The following is a 15,137-nucleotide window of genomic DNA, read 5'->3' as shown; positions in this document are numbered from 1 at the left end:
TATTACAGAAAAAGATAAATAGCTCTATTTTTTTATTTGTTACAAGAGTTTAGATTTGATTTAAATGTATTGATAAACTTTTCTTTGTATTTTCTTTTTTCTGCATTGGGTTGGGATGAGTGCTAAAGAAAGGGACTAACAGAAGAAAATGACAAGAGCATCAAGGGTAATGTAAAAAAGATACTGCATGAGATTATTTTAGATTACATGTTAATTTAATAATGTTTTGACTTGAGAGATATTTTGAATCTATGTAAAAGAGTAAATGATTGAGACCCAAATAAAGTTTAGTTTCTTTTTATCGAGAGAAAATTGTTTTTTGAGAATTTAAATAACATATTTATTATATATTTTCTATTATACTTTAAGTATATTGTGTTTGGTGGCAAGAGATTTCAATAAAATTGAAATTATATAATTATTTTAGTAAAGTAAAAAATTACTATATTTTTTCTACAAAATATTAAAAAGACAAAAAAAAAACTAAAAAAGAATAATTTTCTTACGATTCTTGCGTACATACACAAGTACTTAATACCGCATATGGGCGCATATTTATTGATATCACATGCTTATCTATTTTAGTCGCCAATAATTCCCATATGTTTATTCCACTTTTAATATTATTTCCCAACTATTCCCAATTTTAATAAGTGTGTGCAAACATAAGATTTTAGGTTTTCATGAGTATAAGAAAAATTGATAGTTTTTTTCGTAAAATAGGAATTTTCAAAGCGATAAACACACATGACAATTCGGAACTAAATTGAAAGATAAATTTAGAAATTTTAAAATTTATGGGGTGGCACTTGAAACTATGGACGTGCGGGAAGAAGCACGCTCTGTAAAAGTGGTTGCAATCCAATTTGTACTGAGAAAGCCCAATCAGAAGATGTAGAGGACCATTTCCTCATGAGATTACATCTAGGAAGATAAGTAAGCTACAAAGTACGATGACATTATCATGGCTTTTATTCACATTATTTCTTATTCTATGATGTGGTTTAACGTAGATTATTGATTAATATATTATTATTTTTTAAAAAAATTAATGACTCATACTAAATTATATTACGAAGTAAAAAAAATAAAATCAAAATATAACTTTCCGGCCGCAAAATAAAAAATTTATGTAACTAATTTGATTTTTTTTTAATGGAACTCCCTTGAGCTGAACAAGACTTGAAATGCAGAAAAATAAAGATAAAAAATGTGACGTTCTGTTTTTACAATATGCAGAAAAATGTATTTATACCAAGCTACCTAGAGTTTCAGTAAACCATTTTCAAGTGCAAGTTCAATCCATGGAGCAGATAATAAACAGGCGTCAAATCTGGGCAAGGATCATACCCCGCGAAGAACCTATGCATGGAGCCACCTAAGTCAACACAACTCTCCCCAGCCATCTTCTTCATTCCTCCATCTCTCATCACCCTCCTCACATTTGCTGCTTTCTCCCACATACCCACTTCAGCGTACATGTTAGCAACAATAACCAAATTCCCTCCCCTCCTTGGCTCCATCCTAAGTAACCTCTTCCTCACTCTTTCTCCAATCCCTGCATGGTCATGCACATCATGTACAGTGCATGCACTTAGCAATGTCCTCCACACAACCGGATCAGGCTCAATAGGCATCCTCTGTATAAACTCATAAGCTTCTTCGAGAAGGCCAGCGCGGCCAAATACATCGACCATGACTCCATAATGCATCATCAGGGGCTTGATCCCATGCACACATTCCATGTCATGAAAATATTGGTAACCCTCATCTACCATCCCAGCATGGCTACAAGCACAAAGAACCCCGAGATAGGTCACATAATTTGGACATATATCATGATTGTTATTGCTACTCATCATTGCAAACAGCGCAAGGGCTTCCTTAGCAAACCCGTGCTGAGCCAACCCCAATATCATTGCACTCCATGTCCACACATTCTTCTTTTCCATTCTCTCAAAAACAAACCTTGCATAGCCCAAAGCCCCAGACTTCCCGTACATGTCAACAAGAGCAGTACCCAATTGAACACTTAGAACCATCCCTCTCAAAACCAATTGAGAATGAGCCCATCTTCCCAAACTCAAGTACCCCAACTCAGCACAAACAGATAGTAACAACACCATGGAAGTCTCATCAGGCTCAAACCCACAACCCCACATCCTGAAAAAATACTCAATCCCCTCACCCAACCAAAGGCTCTCAACACACGCAGTGATAACCGAATTCCAAGAAACAACTGTTCTGTCAGGCATTTCATCAAACACCTTTCTTGCATCCACAATCCTCTTACAACACCCGTAAAAGTTAATCAAATTGTTACCAACGTACACGTCAGAGTCCAAACCACACTTAAAAGCGTCCGCATGAACCTGCTTCCCTTCACCAAGTGCAGAAGCCGCAGCACAAGACTTAATGAGGAAAGGGAAGGTGAGTTTGTTAGGCATGGCGCCACGTTCTCGCATTTTCCGAAATACCCAGAAAGCTTCAAGGGGGGAATCGCTCGCGGCATAGCCTCGGATGAGAATGTTCCACGAAATGGGTGATGAAGTGGCACCGTGGTGCACGAGTGCGCGCGCGTGGCGGAGGTTCTTGGAGGGAGAGAGGGAGCAAAAGTAGACGAGTTCCGAGAGAGTGTGTGTGTCTTGGTAGAGACCAGAGAGGTGGATTTGTGCCTGGATTTGACGCATTTGTTCCATGGAACCACACAAGTTTAGGAGAAAGAGGCATTGGTGCTTCTTCGAGAGGAACTGTGTGTTCAATTTCGGAAGACGAACCATGCATGCATTCGTCTTTCAATCTTCCTTCTCCATTGCCACAGTTTTAGACAAGACATCCTACGTCAATCTACTAAGAACTTATTTAAATATGTAATTTTAAAAAATTAATTTAGTTAGTTTACATAATCCTAATAAATTTTATATTTTACATACTCATAAGCAAGTTTTTTCATTAATTTTAATGATAAATTGTCTTCTCTAATTTTAATCGCTCAGCTTATTGTTACTTTTATAAAATATTTTCAATAATAGTTTCAAGAAGTTGTTCCTATAAGCTATTAGGAAAAAATTCCATCAAGCACTAAACATAGTGAAGTTGTCTGGTGAGGCAAATATTTCTACTTCCAACCATTCCTATTTCTAATTTCAATGATGAAATTTATCACATCTAGATTATGAACATAATTTTTTTTTAAATCTCAAAATTTAGGAAACATTCAGTTATTATTATTTGGAAATAAAATCTTCGAGCAGAAACTAAAAGAGACAAAATTATCGTTTACTAAAATTCAGTTGTTGGTCATATTCCAATCATAAATTTGGAAACTCTTAGAAGGTGAATTTGAGGACAGCAAGTATAATATAATTAAAGAGGACTCGAGTTGATAAATATCAAAGTAATTGTGGCATCACGTAGTATTGACACAGTAAAAATTTATTTTTAAAAATTATAAAGTTCTTACTAATATTTATTTAAGAAAGTTATGACGAAGACGATGTCTAACTCCTTTTTTAAGTTATCATGTACGATTTTAGTATAAAAATAAAATAAAAAAATTAAAATCATGATTATTACGTGAGGTGTGACTTTGGTTAAAAAAAAATTAAAAATCATCTTCTTATACAATAACCTTCAACATGTATCATTTTAGTGAATGAAAAAAAAATCAAAATCAAAATTATCTTTACTACACGGCTTTTGTGCAATAGAATTAAAGTATTGTTTTATAAACTAATTTCATCAAACAAAGTCATGAAAAGTATGAATTATCCTTTGTTGTATTTTATTTTTCTTCTAAATTTGTAATTTTGATAAACTTTTTACGAACTTATTTACACTAACGTTTTTCGAGAATTTTGATTCAATGTGGTCTAATATACTTAGATTGAACCAAATTAATTGGGTGTGGATTCTTTTGTTAATTAGGCTAACAATATGTCAATCTGAATTGAGTGTATTGATGTTTGTGATTCCACTATAAACATAAATTTGATGCATAACTCGTTTATATTGTGGATTAATGTCATAATTATATTAAGTCACTGAATTTTCTTTTAATGTGTATTTCAATTAAAAATTCATGATTTTCTCTCTAATAATCATATTTTTGTGTCTGTATTTGGAGACATAATGGTGCATAGAGAACAAAAAGATAAATGTGAAAAAGAAATAGATGAAGATGAAGAAAAATAAATAAGTTTGTAGAAATGTAAATTGCACTAAAGTAAATCATCAATAATAAAATAAAAGCTGATAAAGGAAATCTACGAAAATGATAATTCAAATTATTATATTAATAATTTGTTCGTGACATTTTTAGAGTGTTAGAAGAATACTCACGATTTATCAACCCATTTTGCATTCGAATTATCTATTTTATATTTTCTCTACTAGTTACATTAAAATAAAATAAAGGATAAATTTCATCAATTGTGATAATTATCCTAAAATGGCCTATCTTGTCTCAGTTGTGCCAATTCTTCCCATACTATTTAGCAATTACGTAACTCATCTTTCGATCCAGCTTTAATTCTAACTCATTGTTTTCTCAATGTCTCCATCATGCTTTTTTAATATTGTCTTCGATAATGCAATTATTAACGAACTCTCTCCGATCTCTTTTTGATCATCTTTCTCGAATTCTTATGTTATTCCCTCTAATTTCCTTATTTCGACCCTTTCCTTGGATCCTTCGATGTCTCAATTCTATATATCCTAAAAAATTACAATATTTTTCTCTAGTAAAACTCCATGGTTAATTTTGTCCTGATATAAAATCAAATATTAAATTTTCAATTGAAAATATTTTTCATTTTAAATTAATAATTAAGATGAATTTTTTGCGTATAAGTAAAATTTAATAAAACTCAATCAAAGTACGGCCCAATGACTCATTGTATAAATTAATTTTACTCAATCTTATAACAGACTTGTATTTATTAAAATAACGATAACTTAGAGATGATGTAGAAAGAATAAAAAAAATGTGAATAGGATTCATCGTGTAAAGAATAGATATCCCCATAAAGAAATATAAAATAAAATGTCAATTTTTAAGCTGTAAATTCTTGTCACAGTATCATTGAAACATTTTGAATATGAACCTAACATACAACCTACTATTTTTTGTAGTTAAATAACGAAGATCCAATAATCATGCGAAAGAAATGGCGACAGTTGCAGCATATCTAAATGGCTTAAAACGAAGCTAAGTGTAGCTACAGTTTCAACAAACCTACACTGAATTCCTTGATATAAGTTTTTCAAACGTATTATATTAACATGGAGAAAACGTTTGTTATCTGAATTGGGACCATCAACAAGAATCCATGACGCCACCATAGTCGACCCTCACAAGGTAAGTGACAAGAGCACTAATTACTACAAAATTGACAATTGCATCTTTCTTATTTCTTCATCAACAAATTTCAAGGATTTATGGCTTTGATAGAAATTTCAAGATTAGAGATAAAATTAATTTAGTATATTTAAATGATGTAAACCTCGTCTTATAAATTATTTGTGAAATTGACTTAGGTTTAAATTTTACTTTATAATATCAGATATATTATTAGAACCTATCCTAACGAAATCTATTAGATCTACTGTTCTATTTATTATCGAACTACTTCTTAATATTTAATCTTACATTTGAATTATTCGTTAATTAATAATCTCACATTATATATATATATATATATATATATATATATATATATATATATATAAAAGATTAAATTAAATTTAAAATTTAAATCTTAAGAAGGTTCTCGCCGCAAGTGGACAATGCATGCTTTATTTGAACTACATCAACTGCATCCATAATAATAACATCACCATCGCCAACACCTTGTTTTGAACAACTCCTCCAACACTGTTCATGATGTCTTGACGCTTCAACTTTGTCATCCTAAAAAGCAAAAAACTTAATTAGTGGTTACCGTTGAAACCACAAATAGTGGTCACGGATTTGTATCTATGATTCCAAAATTAACTGCTTATAAAACTATGGTATTAAATCTCATCTGAGATATAATTTCTAAAAATATAACTTTTGTTAATGTCATGTCCCAGTACAGGGTTGTGACTGGCACCAAAGTTTTGGTGACATAATCCATTTTAATTAAGCTTTGTCCAAACTAACGGGGAAGAGTGTTATAAAAGAACTTATAAATAATGCTATGCGACCAATTAGAATGGAGACATATCCAGCCATCGTCAAATGCAGACAACTATAGTAATGTTTTGACACATAAACTAACGTTTGCATACCATTCATCATGGAAATAAAACAAAATATGTGTGTTTAATTTTGACTTATTATAATCTGTTTATCAAACGAAACTTGATAATTAACCGTCCAATGGAATGCAGTGGATCAAATGCAACAAGTATATGAATAAGATTATTTAATGGTAAAGTTAAAAAATAAGATAGAAGAGGTTATTGATTTAACTCCATTAACGCTTAAAAGTTATAAAGTTAGCTCGGTAAATTTAAAAGAAAATGAAAAATATTATAAATTATAGGTTCAATTCATCTCTTTAACAAAAATGCAATATTAATCGTATTAATCATTATACAGTATGTTTGTATGAGAATATAATAGTTATCTTGGGTCACAATTGCACATTCTATATTATGTCAGAAGCTCTTTCTTAAAGATGCAATGGAATTTGTAGAGGGAAATGTAGCAAAGGAACGGTTGCAGGGATAACAACAAAGATAAAAATATTTTAATTCTGACCAATGTTTTGGTGTTTCATTATTGCAGTATAGTGCATATATTTGAATTTTCGGTTTGCTTTGAGGATTTTAAGTAATTTTTCATTGTCATTTTTTGGGTTTGACAGATATGTGTTTAGCTGGTGCTTTGATGCCAAACTAGTGCATCAATATATACAGGACAACTTTTTGTATAAGAGTTAGAGCATCCCTTAAGTGCTCTTTTTAATTTTAATTCATTCTTTGCTGATAAAAAAAATCATTATACAGTATGATCACTGTGATTATCTGGAAAATAAAACTCCTATTTTTTTCTCATATACAAGGCAATTAATATCCTCTATCTTAACTGCTTATTTATATCCATGTTTTTAATTAAGTTTTAGTATTTGGTGTTCTCGTTATATGGTCGTGCCTCATCTTTTTTTGTAGAATATTTAATATTTTAGTCATTCCTACATTTCATTGATAATATTTATATGTTCAATTATATTAAAAGTTATAATTCCCAAGGATGTTTGATTATAAAAAGATTTTTATTTTATTTTATCATTGTTTTCATTTAATTCAAATTTTTCAACACAATATTTGTTAATGATTAAAAGTAGTATTCTTTTCTTAAAAAAAAATAGACAAACTTGTATAGCTTATATACAAAGATCACGTCAATAATTTGTTCACAAAGTAATGTTATATCCCAATGTGACTGTCACCAAACAAAGGTTTACTAACCTAACCGACGGTGATTTGATGAGTGGACTAATAAAAGCAAGACAAAAGAAACAAAACTTTTGACCAATTAATGGGAAATAAAGCTTGCACTTTGAATATGAAATACTAGTGGATGAAGATATACTCGTGCTCCAAACACGACAACATATCTAGATCCTTCAAAAGGTAATCACGTAACGTGATACGATAATTTTGTAAATATGAAAATGTTATTCTAATGGTTTAAATTTGAATTCATGTAATAAGGTTTCGTTAAATAAAGAATGTATTTTTTTTTTATTTACTTGCATGTCTTTTTTTTTGTGTTTCAAATTTGCCCTTCTTCCTCATTTCGTTTATAATTTGTTCTTGTTCATATTCATTTCTTTTATTATTTTTAATTGTTCGACTATAAAATGTTTTGGTTGTTGTTGGTGTGGTGGTGTGTAAATAGAAATTTTCTTTCTTGTTTTATTTTGGAGGAAGAAGAGATGCGGTTCTCAAATAGGTGTTCATTAAGAAATTATAAAAAAATAATATGGATTTTTGGGATATTCTACTACGTGTCGACATTTACAGTGGTAGAACTGTAAGATATGATGATGAATCTCATAAAACACAACTACTATAATCTTCAAATATTTCAGGACAACCACTATTTTCTATGTCCCTTAAATTTAGGTTAGGTACAAAATTAACATAAAAATTTCAAAATTATTATTAAAAGTAATCCCTATAATAATGAATCTAAAATTAACATTTATGTGAATAAAAAAGAATGTTTTTTTTTCAGTAAATAAATTAGATAAATTCTTTCAACATTTTCTTATGCTCACTTTGTATCTATTATTTTTATTATTATTATTAAATATGGAGAGGAGGAAAATTGAAATGATTAAGAATATTTATGTTTGTTAATATCTTTGAGAAGTTTTGGGCTTCCAACGATTTTTTCTTCTTTGTTTTAGAGAAATAAAATAAAGCATTGACTTGGAGCTTGAAGTGATGAGTCATAATAAGTTATATATTATATTGCAAATACAAATTGATTATGTCATTAAAATATTATGCTTTTGAAGTATTACTTATTTATAATTAGTTACAATGGACTGTGAATCTTATAAAATTTAGTTATATATATATATATATATATATATATATATATATATATATATATATATATATATATATATATATATATATATCAAATGCTCTTTGCTCTTTATTTTTGTCAAGAAGTACTAAGTTGGTCTTCTAGTTCTTTTTTCTATCAGTTTGGTTCTAGTTTTTTTAATTATTTAATTTGGTTCCTGTCATTAATTTTTACAAACGATGTTAAAGTCAATATTACATGTCAATTTGTGATTTTCATGAATATTATTTTTAATTTAAATTTTGTTTACACATGTCATTACAAGGTTTTGCCACATGGACAAAGTCTCAATTGGTATATATTATATGTTGATATTCTTACTAAAATTGATATTTTTTTAAAAATATTTATAGAAATATTTTTAAACAAATTTTAAAATCTATATGAAATATTTAGGACAAGGTGAATGATAGAGTTAATACTTGAATCTTGAGAATTATACTATCCAACTTATTAATTTTAATTTGTCTATGTACTTTTTTGTTGCATGATGTGTTCTGGTTTCACGTTAGATTTAATATTCACATCCAAACTCTAACTAACATGATCTCAAATTGAAACTAAAAACAAATATATATACCAAATTGAGATTTTGTCCATGTGACACAACGGTAGAGTGACATGTGTAAAAAAATTTTAAAAAAAAAAATCACAAATTGATATGAGACACTTGTGAAAAACTATCGACAATGACTAAATTACTAAATTGAATCACTTTTAATAAATATTTGGACAAGATATTGTCGTCATGGTATCTTATAACAAAATATTATGGACGACATTCAAGGAGGATAACAATGCAAAATAATTGCCACATTACAAAATTAACAACAACATTTAATTGTTGAAACTCAATTAAAAATTTTAAAAATTTTAAGACTCAATAGACCATCATCCTAAATTTAATAAGAACCCAGAACATAATTAAGCTTGAAGATATATATTTATGTATTTATTATTATTAGAACATGTTGATGAGTATCTCTTTAAGTTCGTATGCACATTATAAAAAAATGAAGTTATAGTTCATATTTTAAATAATTATTAATTTTCTAAAATTAATCAGTCCAAATTTTAAGATGTCTCTAATTTTTGTAAATTACATTTGCATTGCACAATCTAATAAGTTGGATTGCATCCATAAAATATATTGAGTGTTTAGTATTCATATACAAAAAACAATTACTTAATTCATTAAACAATACACCATCAAGTAGAAAAATTAAATTTTGGATTCAATTGAACATTGTGTGATAACCTATAGAAACAAATTGGATTTTGAATTGGATTAAATGATAATAACCAACAGAAATAAAAAAGTTTAGCTTTTAGACTAAAATGGGTTTTGTCACGTGAATCGTAAGTAGCCTTTAAAGACTTTTACCAAAATGCTTAGTTTTACTAATTATTAATTAACAAAACCTTTTCATATCTTTTTATTTTTTACTTTATTTTAGTCTTTAACTACTTTTAGAAAATGTCAGCATAATTTAGAATTATGAGTAAAATATTTTTAAAATCCTTTAAGCTATTTTTATTTAATATTTATGAATATCCATAATATGCCCATAAGTATTAAAAGATATATTAGACCATTTTGTATCTAATAAAACTTGTTATATTGTTCTATTTCTTGTGTGCATCACGTCTCATTGTCATACAACTGTTATATATTAAAATCTGATTCCATTACCTGCAGCGTATTTATACATTGATTAATTTTATTTTCTTTCTTGTTCTTATCATTATTAAAATTTTTCGTATTATGTGAGATTTTTTTATAAATTTATTAAAATAATTAAAAAAAAAGTTTACCATTTTTTCTAAAAATTTTAATTACTAGGTTTTTTCGTAAGTAATAATTTTTTATAAAATTATAAAATTTATAAATATTTTTTACAAAATTTGTTATGAAAAGTGTTTTATACAAAATATTTTATACAAAAATTGATAGCAATTTTTTGTAAATTTCTTTTTAACAAAATTTATAAATATTTCTTACAGAAAAAATTTTAAAACAAAATTAACAAAATTTTAGTGATATATATATATATATATATATATATATATATATATTATTGTTTGACTTATTATAATTTATTTAATTAGCAAACGTACCTTAATAATTACGCTATGGACTGTGGAGAACACCAAACACGATCAGATTCAATGCAACAAATAACATAGTAAATAGTGTATATATTGAATGGGAATCATACAGATTGTGCAAGAAAGTAAAACCGACATTTACTTGAAAATATAGGACCAACCCATAAACCTACTTTGCTGCTTAGTTAAATCAAGGTTAGCAATGGACTTACAGACTTAATTTGTATTAGTAAAACAATTTATATTAGGTGGTTCAGATAGTTCAGGAATTAACACGGATCTAACATCAACCATTACATTTATATTTATAATAAAAAGTAGTTTTAATTTCTTGACTATGTTTATATAATGTAACAGGTAGAGAAGTATACATTTAAGAAGTAAACATTAAAATAATTATTTTTGTCTTAATATAGTAAATACTTTTTTCTTATGATTTTTTTTCCATATCCATAGACCAGGGACAAAAACAAAAAATTAACACAAGTTTACATTTTTTTTTAAAGAGTAATACTACTATTTTGACACCCTATAAATGCTTACATCCATTTCATATCCATTATATTTGTTTCTTCTTTTTTTTTCTTTGCAAATGCAAAATTAGATAAAATTTTAGTAGTCAATACTGTAGACACATTTAAATCTTAATTAATATACCAATTATATTTTTATTAATATTAAAGACTATTTTAGAAAATAATAATGTTTAGTTTATAAGATAGTCGCTGATTTAGTCAATATAATATAGTAACTACTTTTTTTTCTAAATTTGATGGTTATTTAATGATTTTTCTATAGTGTTTATAATGTATTTTTTTATTCTGATTGGTGTATATACTCATAACTTTGAAGCAGAACTATGAATTGATCTAGGGGAGCCACCACTTTCCCATTTTTTTTTTAATTTATTTTATATATATATATATATATATATATATATATATATATTTTAAAATTATATTTATATATTATTTATATTAAATTTATATTATGAAAATTATAATAAAAAATTTAATGGAAATATTGGTTTATAAAAGAGATTAAGATTTTTTTTTGTTATAGCATTTTTTTACTATGTAAATTATCATGAAAGTGTGTGAAGAGAAATAAAGTTTAATTAGTCGGATGGTATCCACTTTTATTTAGATGTGTTAGTTTGATACCTGCTTTTAAAAAGGTACAATTGAGTCCCAACTTTTGAAAAGATGCTTCAGTTAGGTCCTTTTCAGCAAAAAAATATTAGGTCCTAAATTTTGATATGAATATCAATACTTAATTTTGTAATTCATTTTAAATATCAATACAGTTAACGGCTATAGTAATTTTTGTCTGAAAGGGACCTGATTAAGACACTTTTCAAAAGTTTAGACTAGATTGACACATTTTTAAAAGCGGGTACCAAACGGACACATATGAACGAAAGTGGATACCATCCGACTAATTAAACCAAGAAATAAATACAAAGAGATAGATTGGAAAACAGAGGTTTGGAAAACACATAGATTGAGATTGAAGTAATTCTCGCATGATCTCTCACAGATTAAGGTTAGTATCTTATTATGATTTATGTATGTCAGATTTATGATTCTTTTTAAGATGTTTCTCTAAATTAAGTTTATCCCAAATTAGTATAAACCTAATTATGATTTTAGGGATTCTTTTATGAAATTGGTATGAACCCTACTTATACTTTTTCCCAAATTATTATAACCCTTAATTATGAAATTTAGGGATTTTGTGTTTTTGCTGCCTAAGGTAATTTTTTTTTAAAGTTTTGAATTTATACTATGTTGCTTATTTAATTAAAGTGGTATGAGTTTTGTTATGTCTTGCATTGTGATAATTGTGATTTCTGAATATAAATTTTCTTTTTTCTAAATAGGTGAGATGTTAAATTTATATTAAAAATATTATGATAAAGAGTAAAAGAATTAATTTCTTTTTTGAAGAAGAAAGTTTGTGATAAAGATGAAAAAAAACGGCATATATGTTAACTAAAATTTTTATGAGAACCAAGAAGTCAAGACAATGAAAATCAAATCTCTAAAGTTTCTAGAGTTATATATAATGAATTTAAAAATTCATTAGAATGCGATCCGGAAAAAGCGTCTTCAAATTTGATAATACCCACCAAATCAAATTGATGAGGTACACAGAACTTATCTAAAATAATATTCATGGTTTAGTATCATGATATAATAGCAAATAATAGTCATATTTTTTTGAATTTTATTATTATGTGTGTTTGTTCTAAGCAGAGGAAATGATGAGAAAAATGAAAAACTTTTTTTTTCTAACTAAAAAAAATTATATATAACAAATTTAATTTGACACCCCTAAATATTTTTTCCAAGTTTCGCCACTGCTTCGAAGGCTTTGCATTTTTATTGTCAGGTGTTAACCAAGACAATAGAAGCTAAGTGGTAAGGGCAACTTGTCACAAATTGTGTCAAACTTTGTTACTAATGGTTAAAACAATCTATTGAATATATGGATAATTGTGTGAACTAGCTCCTTTTGAGTGTCTTGGGAAAAGACTATACAAAATATGACATGATTTGTAGTAAAGTAATGAGACTTTCTAGCTTGGTGGTGGTGTAGTCTTTATGATCTCATCTATGAAAAGGTTTTTACAAGACGCTATGATTAAAGAAGTGTGGATTGTGATGGGAGCTTTTGACAAAAATCTATCACCATTTCATTTAGCATATACAAAGGTGGAAGGGTTGTGTAGGTCAAGAGTAACTTGTTCCTTAATGATACTATACGATCTTGTTAACATTGTTATATAATAAAAATTAAATCTTCTTACAAGAACTAAGATAAATTTACAAAAACAAAGTCTATTACAAGTTTTTCTAAAATATTTTTCTACTTTCAAAATAATGTAAATAATAATTAGATAATATAAAGAATTTATGTCCTCAAATCTTCACTATTTATAATACCTTAATAATGTATACACAATTACTTACCACATATTACATTTTTTTAAAAGTACTCTATATTGAAGTGATGTCATTTTTGAAATTATTGACAAATAATATAGAATTGTTCAATTAAAATCATAGTTTATCTTACTGTAAACTTACAATTCCCTGAAGGAAACATATAGTGAGATAGACTACGATTTTAAGTGATTTATAGTTTATACTATCTTGAATAATTTAAATTTTTTTTATTTTTATTATGCCTTAAAAGTTACTATTGTCTCTTATCGTTATTGAACAAAAGTTTTTCCTCTTTCGCCACGAAAGACGAGCTTGTCTTCTCCTTTTTTTTTCTTCTTCTTTCTTTAGCTTGTTACCACACCCTCCATTCAAGTTCACATCTCCTTCCTTCTCATGTTCTCACTCCTCCATTTGTTTTTCTACTCTTGCTCGACCTTAAATTCTTGTTCATGCTTTGCTATTTGTGTGATTGTGTTGCCACCCACACTAGTTGTGTTACTCACGTTCGTAATCAAGCATGTTTCCAGGTTTGTATTTCTCTCTTCACATATTTTAATGCATTTAAAAAATCTATATATGATGATTTATATTTTATTATTTATTATGTGTTATTTGAATTATTTATTGTTTGAATATGTTGTTTAGTATAATTTTATATAGTTGGTTTATTGTATAAATGAATTATAGTTTTTACATGATAATAATTCATTATAGAAAACTACTCTAAGATCTTAAGATTCATGAGTCCCACACATTCACGTACATAAATCATAATAGAATACTAACCTTGATCCATGAGAAATTCAATGAAAATGTGTTCTTCAATCTTTGTTCTTCAACCTCATTTTCCTAATTTATCTTTTTGCCTTACTTTCTCCCCTGAGACTTTCTTCCTTGATGAATTATTGGGGAAGAACCTTATGGCCAAAACCCTAATTCTTTGTATAAATCAATGTCCATCAATTAGGGATGAACCTTATTTGATCTTTAAGTTATTTTATCAAAACTTCCCACAATAATCAATAGATCCTTATATTTTATTAAATAATATTTGGATATATTATAATAGTTTAAATGAGTTACATAATAGAATTAATTCGTTAATTAATTCTAACATATTGGATGCATAAATTTAGTTTATTTCATTTTGATATTCAATACAAAACCTTATTTCGTTTCATTTTTATATTAGCGGACCCTAAGTAGTGTTTTTTTTCTTCTTCTAGTTCATACCTCATATAATATGTTGAAAGGCAGACCAACAAAGATCTATTATTTCTAGTTTTGTTTCTATCTGGATTGCTTAAGTAGGAATAGAGAAACTAAAATAATATATATATATATATATATATATATATATATATATATATTTTGAGAAAAGATCCAAAGGATAATAAGCTATAATTATTAAAAGAATAGTTTATAAGTCACAATCGATTAAGATTATTTGGAGAATTATAATCTATATATAAATGATAGTCTATAGG

At 27.4% G+C, this 15,137-nt stretch overlaps 1 protein-coding gene across 1 annotated transcript; it reads right to left on the bottom strand.

Annotated features, from left to right (window-relative positions):
- Positions 1-1,138: 1,138 nt before the first annotated feature.
- LOC114185692 (pentatricopeptide repeat-containing protein At2g36730) lies at positions 1,139-2,821 on the bottom strand. The gene has a single exon (XM_028073564.1). It carries the CDS (start codon positions 2,778-2,780, stop codon positions 1,272-1,274), a length of 1,509 nt encoding a protein of 502 aa, XP_027929365.1. The 5' UTR covers positions 2,781-2,821; the 3' UTR covers positions 1,139-1,271.
- Between the last annotated feature and the right edge of the window lie 12,316 nt (positions 2,822-15,137).

This window comes from Vigna unguiculata, chromosome 5 (genome assembly GCF_004118075.2).
Source record: "Vigna unguiculata cultivar IT97K-499-35 chromosome 5, ASM411807v1, whole genome shotgun sequence".
Classification (NCBI taxonomy): Eukaryota; Viridiplantae; Streptophyta; class Magnoliopsida; order Fabales; family Fabaceae; genus Vigna; species Vigna unguiculata.
Note: the sequence above shows the minus strand (reverse complement) of the source record. Positions and strands in the feature narration are given on the sequence as shown.

Bases quoted from the DNA above. Each gene is read 5' to 3' on its own strand.
- LOC114185692 (XM_028073564.1), bottom strand. From the start codon at position 2,780: ATGGTTCGTCTTCCGAAATTGAACACACAGTTCCTCTCGAAGAAGCAC.